We start from the raw sequence: 12665 nt of genomic DNA, 5'->3' as shown, positions 1-12665 counted from the left end.
TCAATTGGCTGCTTTACATGCTTGAATGCTGCTGCTCCCTGCTGGAGACGTGAAGTTCGGCGGACAAGGCACGCAAGAGGTCGGCACTGAGATCATGTCATCGTCGTTGCTGTCACTGAGAGCGATGTTGAAGATCGGGCTGGTGGCCCCACTGGCGGAGAGCGCGGTCAAGCAGCCGTCGTTGACAGAGCGCAACTCCAACAGGATGGCAGAGAGCGAGTCCCCGTAGTGATGGACGACTTGCTTCATGAAGGTGGTGACATCGATGTCATACCACACGTTGATCGTAGTGCTGAGATCGAAGTAGGTAGAGATCCGCTGGCCGTTGTCGAGGACGTACATCCCCTGACTGTCTGTCTGCTTCCCGCTGGAGTACGGAAAGTTCTGCTCGATGTAGCTCACCACCTGGGTAGAGTCGTAGACCGACAGGTTCCCAACAGACGCCAAACGGATCTGGTACTTGTGCTCTGAGCAGCTCCAGCCATCGGCGCTTCCATCCCACGTCTTATAAAGTTTCATCTGCGCCTTTGTGATGCTGTTTGCACTCAGGGAGCAGCCCGCTGGGGCGGAGCCTAGCTTGAGGAGGATGTACGACATCCGGTCAGGATTCCCGCTACCGGACGAGGCGTCGTGGTACAACTTCAGGCCCCCTCCGATCCACACTGAAGTCCCAGCCGCGTTCCCCCTTGTGTGCCCGTCGATAAGGATGGTGGCTGACAAGGAATGGCACAGGTGCATCTCAGCGCTGTAAGTGCCTTCCTGGCAGAGCTTGCACCCAACGTCCGAGTTGCCCCCGAAGCCCGGGCTGCACATGATGGTGGAGTTGGCGGCGATGTACAGCCTGCTGCCGGCACACGAAGAGGGTCTGAGCGAGGACGACTCGTTCTTGAGCTGCTGGATCTGTCTGGAAAGAGCCTCGATCTCCGACGAGCATCCCTCCCATTTCCTCTCGCTAGGCACGACGAGCTGCAGCTCACTGTTTGGCCCCCATGGGATGAACTTGCTAGTGACCTCGTCGTACACGAAGCAGAACCAGGGGTCCTCGGGGCCTGTAGCGCAGTAGTGATCCTTGAAGCACTGCCATGTATAGATCCCCTCCCTCTGCAGCTCTCCCAGCCCTCCAGTCTTGAAGAAGACGCTGTTCGTCTTGTAGTTCTGCACAAGCTCCGTCCATGTGTAAGGCTGGACGCAGTGGACGAAGGTGATGTTTCCCCAGTCCCTCCCGGCTGCTGCTGCTGCCGGTGTTGCTGCTGCTGCATCCGACATGAAGAAGAAGAGGAAGATGGGGAGGTAGAAGAATGTCCCGACAACCATGACTGGTATTTACCTGCGGCATGAATCACGTTCTAAAACAGGGGGATCAAGCTCAGCACAGACAACTATAGGAGATAATTTGACAAGTGGTCTTGTGAAGGGAGAGGCATTCATGTATACTTTCATCATCCTCGCACCCTCACTGACCTCCCTTCCCTCCCTCCCTCCCTCCCTCCCTCCCTCCCTCCCTCCGCTTCTTCCCTTCCCTTCCCTTCCCTCTCTCCCTCTTCCTGCTGCTGCTCGCGCTAATATGAACCTAATCTCCCAGCTGGGAGCAACATTACATTACTCTTCCAAGCGAGCCAGCCTCGGAGAGATCACTAGTTGAAGTGACGAAGGCAGAAAAGGTGTTCAAAGATCTGCTTACTGAGTAACTATCACTAACTCGCTGCTACCTCTGTAACACTATCACTCAACTATCAGTGCTCAAAAGACTGAGTCGTTTGCCAGTTCACTACCACACACCCTCCTCCTCCTTGCTCCAAGGTTCCGCCAGTCCTCCTCAGTGCTGCTTCAAGTCCTCACGTCTTCTCCCACCGTGAAGCCAGTGATCCTGGTTGATGGAGACATCTCCATGTTTTTATGAAGGACGTTTACAAACAACTATCGGTCATCCCAATAATTCCTCTTGTCGCACATACAGGAGCACGTTTTCTGCCGGATCAACACGGTCAGCACCGCCATGCAGCTACAAGACATTATCATCTTACCTGGTACGCCCAACTTGACTTGGAAATCTCCTTGATACGTCCAAAGTCACCCCTGACAAGTTCAAGTTCAGTCCAACCGCCTCTTTAGTCAACATGGGACAACTCACGCGCCGACTGGGGAGAAATCCGTGCGGACGACGGAGCCTGAAGGCAGATCCAGTTTGCTGTAGCAATCGCACTCTACGTCGCCGTAGCTGCCATGGCATCGGCACTGCTTCAGGCACTGGGGCAGACTCAAGTCAGGCTGAATGGAAGGACAGAAACGAGAGGCACCGAGCAGCTAAAGGTCTTGGAGGAATCGTAGTAGGAGACGTCACTCTTGGGGTACCACTGGGAGGGTTGGTGGGAGGCGTTGCCCTTGAAACGCCATGTGAGACAAGAAAAAAGGAAGAAGAAATATCGCACCAGCGGCTGTAGAGCCCATTTAAGACCTCCGTCCTTGCAGTAGATGTTTTCTGAAGGTCAAGTCAGTGTTGATGTGTTGACATCTCAAACGATTACCTGGATTCTTCACACAGTACTCCTGCGCAGACTCATACTTCATGCAGAATCCGTTGGCATCGACGTACCTGATCAGTTTGACACGTCAGACCGGAGCAGTACAACATCCTCTAGAGATCAATGTGGCAACAAACCACTGCTCACCTGCAACCGGCGTACGGGTGCCAGTTCGATGCAGTTTCCAGGCTCTGACTGCAATCTTGCTCCATACACCATGACATGTATGCAGCCTAGGAACCAGCAATGATGAGCGACAGAGTATGCTGATCGAATTGCAAGACCTGGGACTTTCGATTGATCCAGCCAGCCCAATCAGTCCAAGCCTGACATCCGCTGTTGATGGGGAGGAAGCAGCCTCCTCCTCTCTAAACAACCTGTCAGATCCGCGCCATGCGCTCGACTGACTTCTCACCATCGACAAGCCCAACGAGCTGGGACAAGTTTTGATGACAACAGGTTGCTCCTTCACACACTGATATGCACTTCACCCTAGGCAACGATGCAGAAGAAGACAAGGGGAGCATACAGCAGAAGGACAGTGGGAAACAAAAGGTAGAGCAAGATAAGGTAACCAGAAGAGAATAAAACAAGTTAGAGTCAGGGACCACACCTTGGGAGGAAGCCTGTCCCATGTAGCATTCTTTCCCAGGCCTGAATTAAGACTGGCAGAAGTTCAACCTGGGGTGTTCGCTTCCGGGGCTCCCTCACTCACCAGTTGAGAATCAGGACCGTGTTGGACTCGTTCTGAAAGGTGAAGCCATTGTCACACATCACCTGCGTATCGTGTCAGGACAACCCAAGCATTGACCAATCTTCACTCTGCCAACAAGCCAAGAAACCCGCCTCCTCCTCATCCTCCTCCCTCCCTCCCTCCCTCCCTCCCTCCCTCCCTCCCTCATCCTCCTCCTCTCCCTCATTATTTTTCAACGCCACAAGCAGCAACCCTGTCAGCATCATCGATACCCGAGCTATCCCTCCCGCAAGCGTCTTGTTGCCCGTCAAGAAGGTTCCGTTGCCGAGCCTGCAACGAGAATTCTCATTTTCCTCGCAACGAGTTGACAATCAAATCACGTCGGGAGAGTGCAATAGGCGTTGCTTAAACACGAGGCGAACATAGTCTGATCCGCTACATCCTTGATCTGCGTCACAACTGCTCCGGAGGTTTGATCCACCTTCCCTGTTCCAACCTGGCCGTAAAGATTTCCTCCCCAGCAGACAGTGCTGAGGTTCACGAGGACGGCACATGCATGATCGATTCCTGCAACAACTTTGATCGCCTTCAGGCCATTCATCGATGCTTCCTGCTCCGCAAGGTAGCGAAACATGGAGTTGTCGAGCGGCTGACCATTCCCAAGTTGCCCTGCACCATCACATTCTCAGAAAACCTTCCCCGGCAGGCGAAATTGCCTCACCTTTGTCGTTGTTGCCGACACATCGGACGGTCTGGTCTTGCAACAAGAAGCAGGAGAAGGAGGAACTTCCAATGGCGACCTCCTCAACTCCTTCCATCACAAAGTAATCTTTCATGAAACTCGAGGAGTAGTCTGATCCGCGATCGGTGCTGTCGGAGTACCCCAACATTCCCCAAGAGTTCTGTCCCCAGCAAGCGACTCTCCCGTTCGAGAGCAGAACGCAAGTTGAGAATCCTCCAGCCCATACTCTGAGGGAGTGGAAGTCATCAGGAGAGGTGAAATGCAAGCAGGAAGGAGCGAAGAAGCGGAGGAGGGAGGGAGAGGGGGAGGGGGGAAAGAAGAAGGGGGGAGAGAAGGGAGCGAAGGAAAGTGGTAGGAGGAAAACAGGGACAGAGGAGGCAGACGCGAGACCGCCTCACCTGAGGGCGTAGAGATCGCCTGGAAGCTCAACCACGGGGATGGACTCATTCGTGAAGCCGACTATCCCGTCAACCCCGTACCCCAGCTCTCCCACAAAGTTGCTCCCCCAGCACTGGGTGTTGCCGTCCGCAAGCACGACACAGGTATGGAAGTTCCCTGCTGCGATGGAGACAGGTGTTCCTGACAGGCTCACGGGGGGCAGGGCATCTCCCATGGCTTTCATGATCCGCGCCCACTCGTCGGCTGCCACCGGGCCCACGCCGCATGCTGGGAGTGACTCAGTGTGATAACCCCAGCACTTCACCTGGCTGTTGTTGAGGATTGCGCAGGTGTGCCATGCTCCAGCGGCGGCGTCGACCACCCCGAGCCCCTTACCGACGTTCACTTGCACCATGTTCAAGGTCCAGTTCTTCCCTCCGATCCCTGCCTGACCGACTGAATTCGAGCCCGAGCAGAAGAGATCGCCGGACACGAGGATCACGCATAGAAAGCCCTCCCCTGCGATCACTTTCTTGGGCTCCCCATTGATGTCCAGTGTGTAGAGGATGCCATCTGGGTTCACGGCAGCTGAACTCCCAAACTGCATGTAGGAGTTGTCACCCCAGCACTTCACCTTCCCCCCTGAGACCATGCAGGAGGAGCCACCCCTTGCGCTAGCAAATATCTTGCGCGTTGGCTTCAGCTCAGCTTGTTTCGAAACGTCCGGACAGTGGCAGTTGGAATCTGAACCTGCAAGCAGGGGAAGAAGACATGTCGTTGTTGCAGAAGATACTCCAAAGACGCCGAACACAAGTAAGGTACTAAGTTGGATGCTGATCATGTTTTCATAGACTATCACCTCTGCTGTTTGAAAGTCAGCCAAGATCTGATTTTTTCCAACAGAATAGAAGGGATTTAGAAGTAAGAAGGTGAAGGAAGGTGGGAAATCTCGGGAACTTCCTTTATCCCACTCAATGAAGCAAATTTGAACTCTTTCATCTGCAAACTATCTCCTCACAAGCTTTACAGCAAAATTCATCCCAATTAGGCCATTCTAATACACCAATCAGAATTTTCTCAGTCAATTCAAACATTCCTCCTCCTCCTGCTCTCCCTCCCTCCTGCTCTCCCTCCCTCCCTCCCTCCCTCCCCTCCAAGGTTTTCCGACTGCATACTCTTCATTGAGCACATACCCCACCCCATGCTCCGACATATCCGTCACCCGCCCTTTGTAAGCGATAATGCTCTCAAAGAACCGGGTCTTTTGGGTGATATATCTGTCCTTGTCCAGTCAGAAACAGGGTGGGGTGGTCACGCGCTCCCCCAAAGTATTTTACTCCTTACATTTCTTTTTAGATTCTTTTTTGGTTTTTTTAGCGGGCCGCCTGCCCCCCGGGCCCGGTGGGCTCGGACTGGGAGGCTTCGAAGTTCCGGATCAGCGGGCCGCGATGATTGACTGACCGAATTCTTTTTACTCACATTGAAAGATACGTAATGATTTTTCACTTAACTTTGAGTAAAGGGTCCGGTACGGCGGAAAGATAAGTTAAAAATCCAGAGCCTCGGAGGCTTCAGTGACCCGAATTCCGAATCATACTCATCGGGCCGTGGTTGCAGTGGGTTGAGGCGAACTTGCTTCGGAACTCGGAGCCGTTTGGCCTGTGCGACAGTGTCAGGGTCAAGCCTCCTCGACTCTCATTATTGTCCTCGTACTGATTTTTAACTTAACTTTGAGTAAAGAAGAATGAGGCCGGGCAGTGCCGCGGTCGCGGGCCCGGCCCGGGACCGTCGGACCCGCCCGGCCAGTCGGAGCGGCCGCTGGTGACAGCCGGTGCTCCGTTCAACAGTGTGACAAACGGATACAGAACGATGTGTTTTCGCATCTTCTCGAGATCGATCACGCTGACATATCTTCTAGAAGAGTGTTCAAGAGTTCAAACGCCTCAAAATCGTGTCCTTTCCACAAACTCTCGCAATGTAGCCCTTTTCCCCCGAATCCTCAAGTCTTCCGGGGGATCAGCAACCGCACCCTCCCCCTCCACCCGCACCCTCCACCTCCACCTCTCCTCCTCGTCCCTCGAGATTCGAAACATCTCCTGCTCTTCACAACTCTTTCTCTTCTCCTGTCTCGTTGCTCCCAATATCTTCCTAATCTCCTCTGCAATCCACCTCGAAACGAGCATGCAAGAAACACTATTTCATTCCTCTTCGACGACGGTGCTGACTGAGCAAACAAAGCTTCTTGTCTCTCGAGCACCAGCATCGAGTTTCACGAGCATTCCTGGAAGTTTGCCTCTGACCCCATCAATCGATTCGTTCGGAAGGACAAAAGCTGGTAGCCCCTACTTCCACGCGTTGCTGGCAATGAGATCTGCCGATGGCACCAAGTCGATCGATAACAACGGGAGGTACCTGGTGAGGGGCCTTGGAAGCATCAGCAGCCAAGATTGAAGGATCACACGGGACCTTGGGCAACTTCAACGAACTTGCCGAGTGGAAGGCCAAGGGACAGAAGTTGCTTGAAATGTTACCTTGCACTTGTTGGACTCAACTCTCAGGCTCGTCATGTACTTGTATGTAATTTAGGATTGGATACCACATGCTGGTAATTTTTTAATATGAGAAATGATGTAGAAAATATTGCTATGAACTCGAATACAATCAAAATTTCCTCCCGTGCGTTGCTTCTAGGTATCGTCAACATGATCGGCTAAACAGCTTCTTTGTGACAGAAAGGCATGACATCCTTTCTTGACCCTGTTGGGTCGTTGACTGTGCTTGGTTCAACGGATTTTTTTATTACAACATCTTTTCTGAATACGAAACTACAAGTTTCGCTTCTCATCTCATCTCATCTCATCTCATCTCATCTCATCCCGTCCCATCCCATCCCATCCCGTCCCATCCCGTCCCGTCCCGTCCCATCCCGTCCCATCCCGTCCCGTCCCATCCCATCCCGTCCCATCCCGTCTCATCTCATCTCATCTCATCTCATCTCATCTCATCGCATCCTCATCTCCTTAAAACTTTCATTTTTGTTGGAAGTTCTTGTTGAAAGTTTCACCAACAACGAACTGAAAGTTTTACCTCAAAGTTTGAAGTTCTCAAATCGTGCACAAATGCGTCCAGCAAAAATGAGTCGAGGCAGGGAGCGATTGCGAGTCAGGAGGACAGGAGGACAGGAGGACAGGAGGACAGGAGGACAGGAGGACAGGAGGACAGGAGGACAGGAGGACAGGAGGACAGGAATTGATTTGAAAAACGTGCAATTGCTTGTGGATACTCTCCTGTTTTCAGACTGACGGCGGTGCCTGTCAGGATGTCTTTCGATGTGCCCGAGCCGTCAGCACCGGAATACGTACCATATTCCACCAGGAGGATAACGATAGAGATTGAAGATGGGAGGTCGCTACATGATGCTGGCAGCCTTGCTATTCTTGACATGTCAAGCAGGGGTGTATGGAGCTGGCTCGGAAACTTTATGTGGGTAGTCTTCGGGGGTTTGCAGTCTGCGATCGTCTGGTTGATCGCTGGACTTCTGTGCTGTATCACTATTGTGGGTATCCCATGTGCGCACCAGTGCTTCAAGCTCTCGGGTCTGAGCCTGTGAGTTTTTACCCCCTGCCACCACCTTACACTATGTTTCGGGCTCATCATCTCCTTTCTTACCCTCAGATTTCCCTTCGGACAATCGATTGTGTATGAACCTGCTGAGCCTTGCACGTTCTTGGGAAACGTCATGTAAGAAGAACATGCTGAAGAGCAATATCTCTTCTTGACATCAATCTTCAGCTGGTTGCCGATGGGCATTCTGATAGCCCTCGTGCATGTGTTCTGGGCGTTCTTGTACACGTGCACCATCATCGGGATTCCATTCGCTGTGCAGTAAGCATGCACAACTGAACGACACCAGCTGACTTGTCCTTCAGGCACATTAAGCTAGCACAACTTGCATTGTGGCCGTTTGGAGCAGAGATTACTCCGCTTGTCTTCCATGCCAGGCAAGGATGATTGATGCGTTGACAGCCTCTGACGATTTACTCCCAAGGTCGGAGACTATCGAACCTTTCATGGCTTGAAGGTAGGCCGATCTCCTTTCGTGGGGATCGGTGTACGAGTTTGGATTCGATTGCTATCTGTGAATCGAAGAATGATTGTGATGATTGATTGTGTTTTAATTAAGTGTGAATCGACTGTGAATGAAGATCTTTGAACTGCGACAGAGCTGCTCTTGAATTGTACAAAGAATGTGCTAGGCCGATCTCCCTTGTTCTGTTTGAATAGCAAAGTGAAGCAATCCTCGGACAAGAGACTCAGTCCCGTCTCTTGATGTTCCTGTCCCCTGGTGCCGTCACAGTGCTCTCGACGTCCCTTCATGGCGTCTCTCATACTTCGAGTCACTGATCAGCCTCGGGGCTTTCGAGTGCTGGTGGTAGAGCGATGACTTGAAGGGTCTCGGAGGCCCCCGGAGAGGGCAGATCGGATGGTCAAGGCTGTCCGTGAGTCACGTCAGTCACTCGACAAATTACATTCAAGTAGCTCTTCAGTCCATGTGACAGGTGGCTCGCAGGGACGGTCAGACCTTAGGCCAGGTTGATGCACTTGCACATCAAGAAGCCGATCTGGTATGAGGGAAACATCGACAGATAGCAAGAAAATGACCCCAGAGACTTGGAAAGGGAAGATTTGGAACGCAGCTGTTCCTGCAGGCTCCAAGTCGCTCCCAACCATATCGAGGTGATTCTACTGAGAGCAGCTGCATCTCTGACTGTATTCCCCCCCAACAGCAACCTCTCGCTCCACTCCGACGGAGCTCCGGAGGAAATGAAACAAGAAGTTGACATTCGCTTGCTCCTGCCGACTGTTGGCATGTTGAGGCATGCTGCCGAGGAACGTAAGCTGATGCCCTTACACCCTCAGGACATGATGATAGATCGGAAAATTGGAATAGAAAACACTGCGGTGCTGGTATGATATGAGAGGTTATCGCTCATGACGAGCGTGGTGTTGCAGATCTCTGCTTTCCTTAGATGGATGACGCGAGGAAACTGCAAGCTGAACTTTTGTTTGCACTTGATGGAAAGTTGAATGGCAACCATGACAGGGCTCCACGTCCCGCACGTTGACCCATCCTCGGATACTTAACGCCCCGCACGTTGACCCATCCTCGTTCGATCCCATCCAAGTCTCTCGTTTTAGTTGAGCAGTGAGGGATTTCATCCTTCTACTCTCACGAGCATCACCTCAGTCCTTCAAGCTGAGTCCACATTGGCAACGAGAGCTTTCGTTCTCTCATGTCGCCTCGTAAAGGACTAGAGAAGCCCTGCTATCTAGATGTTCGATGGCGTCGAAGCACGGTTGTGACTGACCAACAGATTGCATGATACAAGTCTTTCTTCATCAACTTGTTTCCTCATCATGACATATTCTTGTTAATGGTCTCGGGATGTGTCCACTTGGCTCACACAATGCCCCTCTCCTCTACTTCTGTCTGCTCCCCTCCCCTCCCTTCTTCTCCTCTCCTATCCCATTCTCTCCTCCACGGCCATGTCCACTGATCCCTGCACTGCTCACCTTGAATGTCACAATGTCACTGACTGGTGGGAGCATTGGATTCCATGGGAGGCGTTCTCACCCTACTCTTGCATAGATCAATGCCTTTAGTCGCTGCATATTGCCCTGTGTTACAATGATTGTCAGTGTGCTATTCTGAACTGCTTACACCACTGTTTACGAGAGAGACCATCTAAGCAGGTCTGATTTGAACCTAGGTAACTCAATGCACTTTTCTCGCCCATTTCTCCAGCTCACCCACCTCTTCACTCAATCTCACATGTGAATGATCCTAAAAAGTCATCTGCACTATTTCAGACGCAACGACAGCCTTCGATCAAGCTGCAGACAATAGATTGCTGGTGAGGTGCTGTCCACCAAATGCTTCGCAACTCTTGGAGAAGGACGCTTCACCCGTCCAGGAGATTTTTGTCCCCTTTGCGAGAGAGCTGCGAATTGCAACAAGGACGAAAATCTCGAGACAAGTCCTTATGCCCGATTTGTCTCGTTTCTACCAGAGATGGAGCTGAGCTGCACATCCTGATGGATCGAGCAAAGGTGCTGGTGACTCCATGACCCTTGTTGCTTCACTACATGAACAGCACGCAGGTGATAGCAGGTGACCTACGCGCAAATCTACGGGAAAAATATCTAGAAAGGAGGAGGAGGAGAAGGTGCGGGGACAGTTCCCCCAATGTCATACTGAGGCAGGCGGTGAGGGGGGGGTGAAGCAGCAGGACGGGAAAAGAGGGTATGCGATGAGATCAGAACTCACTCTATGTGCAAAACCATTCACGGCCAATATCCCCAATTCATGATTCAAAGACTGTAGCGCCCAGCAACGATGATTGGCTTCCCGACTCTTCACTATCCAATGTACCCTCGATCGAAATCAATACTGGCCACCTCGGCCATCGACCGTTCCAGCCATTTCGTCCACATGTACTGCTCCAGCGCCCCGTCATCCTTGACAGGGGCTATTCGAAACGACCACCTATTCTCTGGCGGGACGACAACAACGATCCGTATGGTCCATGTCCTACCTGGCGGAATCCTGAGAGCCTCAAGAGCACTCAAGAAGTACGAGAGCTTGAAAGAGTGATCCATTGCCACCGTCATCTGGAAAAACTGTACGACCTTCTTGATTTGATCTACAATCAATGCGTCGTAGCCACCTTGAAATTCACTGATTGGCTTGTAACACACCCTTTCGTGAGGTAGCAAGTCAGTCTGTTGTGACGGATCGAAGTTTACAACGAAATTACATGCTTTCAAGACTTCAGGCTGATTTGATTTTTCATAAGTGATGCTCAGGTCTCGTCTGACTTCCTCGAAAAAGAGCATCTCCAAAAGATGTCCATGCATGGCTCGCGGGCCTTTGAAGGTAGTAAACATCTTTCTCAGCATGTCAACTGCTCCAACGGACGCCGTAAGATTGCTGGCTACGTACTTACTCACAGGATACCAGACCACCCTCTTCTGAACTACGAAAGTAGCAATCAACCGATTTGTCATATCTGCTGCCGAAGCGCCTACATTGCCCCGAAAAAGATCTTGTAAGTTTGGAGCTCTTTGAAACGCAAGATCCAAGTACTCAAGGACCTTCTCCGAAGTTATGTCGAACATGTACCGACATGACGCACCTGCGAGGTAATGCTTATGATTCACCCGCTGTTCTTTCGATTTCGGCCCATTTGTTACTTTGACACCCAAAATGTCTGCGTCCACATCCATCTCCAGATTGGCTTTCACTTTGTCGTAAAACTCGTCGAGCTGCACTGCATCTAGATATTCATCGATCCTCCATGATGGAACTATGTGCTGCTCCAGCTGCATGTGTTTCTCCTCTTCTTCGTAGGTCTTTCCTCGAGAAGCCATTGACGTCACAACCACAAGACGTCGATTTTGCCTGTCAGCATTCCGCCATATTATACAAGCATCCAAAGCTTTGATATGATATTCTTGGTGTGTCAAATAGCCGTCGAGTACCAGGAGGCTCTTCTTGCCGCCTGACAACTCTTCAAGCAACTGTGTCAACTGTTTCCTCTCAGCCTTGGCGACAGAGCATGTTTTTCTCTTATTGCCTTCAACCGCCACAACAAATGTGTTGTCTTTGGCCTTCAGTCTGATGTATTTGAAGCTCCACTCGTTCATATCCAGCGTCATACAAAAGGAAAGCGTTGTTGTTGTCTTCCCTGTCCCTGGAGAGCCTTGTATCCATCCAAGAGCACCTTGCTCTAGCACTTGCTTTCGCAGGAAACGGAACTGCTCCAGGAAGGCTGCTCGGCAGTAGAGAAGAAGCTGCTCTCTGTTGTCTTCACTTGTGCCCATAAAGTAGGAGCAATCTAGACGGAAGTATTTCTCCTCCATGCAAAATCCCATACTGTCAAACCGAGCTTCTGACTCTGTCCAGGGAAATGATGTCTGCTTCTCTTCCTGCTTTCCCCCTCGAAACTGTCTCTTGTCAGCTCGAAGCTGTGCCTCTTTGTCTCGAAGCCGTTTCTTGTCTTCGACAAGGTTCTTGTGATTAGTGATAATGAAGGCCTTCATATCGGGGTCTTGTGCCTGGCTGATCTCTTGCTCTACACGAGTGATGGCTTGATCTACGGTTTTGATCTCTTGCTCTACACGAGTGATGGCTTGATCTACGGTTTGATCTCTTGCTCTACACGAGTGATGGCTTGATTTACGGTTTTGATCTCTTGCTCTACACGAGTGATGGCTTGATTTACGGTTTTGATCTCTTGCTCTACACGAGTGATGGCTTGATCTACGG

At 51.4% G+C, this 12665-nt stretch overlaps 4 protein-coding genes across 4 annotated transcripts; 1 reads left to right on the top strand and 3 right to left on the bottom strand.

The window, feature by feature from the left end:
* On the bottom strand, positions 1–1314 carry GUITHDRAFT_137228 (hypothetical protein; the record flags this gene model as incomplete). The annotated part of the gene is made up of 1 exon (XM_005834777.1): positions 1–1314. The coding sequence occupies one exon, from the start codon at positions 1312–1314 to the stop codon at positions 1–3; it is 1314 nt and encodes a 437-aa protein (XP_005834834.1).
* A 603-nt stretch (positions 1315–1917) lies between these two features.
* On the bottom strand, positions 1918–4943 carry GUITHDRAFT_106403 (hypothetical protein; the record flags this gene model as incomplete). Its single annotated transcript, XM_005834776.1, has 16 exons — positions 1918–1968; positions 2025–2076; positions 2132–2247; positions 2298–2381; positions 2430–2479; positions 2526–2593; positions 2670–2755; positions 2807–2890; positions 2938–2997; positions 3136–3187; positions 3238–3299; positions 3489–3546; positions 3597–3664; positions 3713–3885; positions 3938–4185; positions 4357–4943. The coding sequence occupies 16 exons, from the start codon at positions 4941–4943 to the stop codon at positions 1918–1920; spliced, it is 1899 nt and encodes a 632-aa protein (XP_005834833.1).
* Positions 4944–7778: 2835 nt separating this feature from the next.
* GUITHDRAFT_69189 (hypothetical protein) lies at positions 7779–8347 on the top strand (the record flags this gene model as incomplete). Its single annotated transcript, XM_005834775.1, has 4 exons — positions 7779–7942; positions 8012–8077; positions 8129–8221; positions 8266–8347. 4 exons carry the CDS (start codon positions 7779–7781, stop codon positions 8345–8347), a joined length of 405 nt encoding a protein of 134 aa, XP_005834832.1.
* Positions 8348–10756: 2409 nt separating this feature from the next.
* Positions 10757–12439, bottom strand: GUITHDRAFT_106401 (hypothetical protein; the record flags this gene model as incomplete). Its single annotated transcript, XM_005834774.1, has 1 exon — positions 10757–12439. The coding sequence occupies one exon, from the start codon at positions 12437–12439 to the stop codon at positions 10757–10759; it is 1683 nt and encodes a 560-aa protein (XP_005834831.1).
* Between the last annotated feature and the right edge of the window lie 226 nt (positions 12440–12665).

Source organism: Guillardia theta, assembly GCF_000315625.1.
Source record: "Guillardia theta CCMP2712 unplaced genomic scaffold GUITHscaffold_24, whole genome shotgun sequence".
NCBI lineage: Eukaryota > Cryptophyceae > Pyrenomonadales > Geminigeraceae > Guillardia > Guillardia theta.
This window is presented reverse-complemented; position numbering and strand designations above follow the sequence as displayed.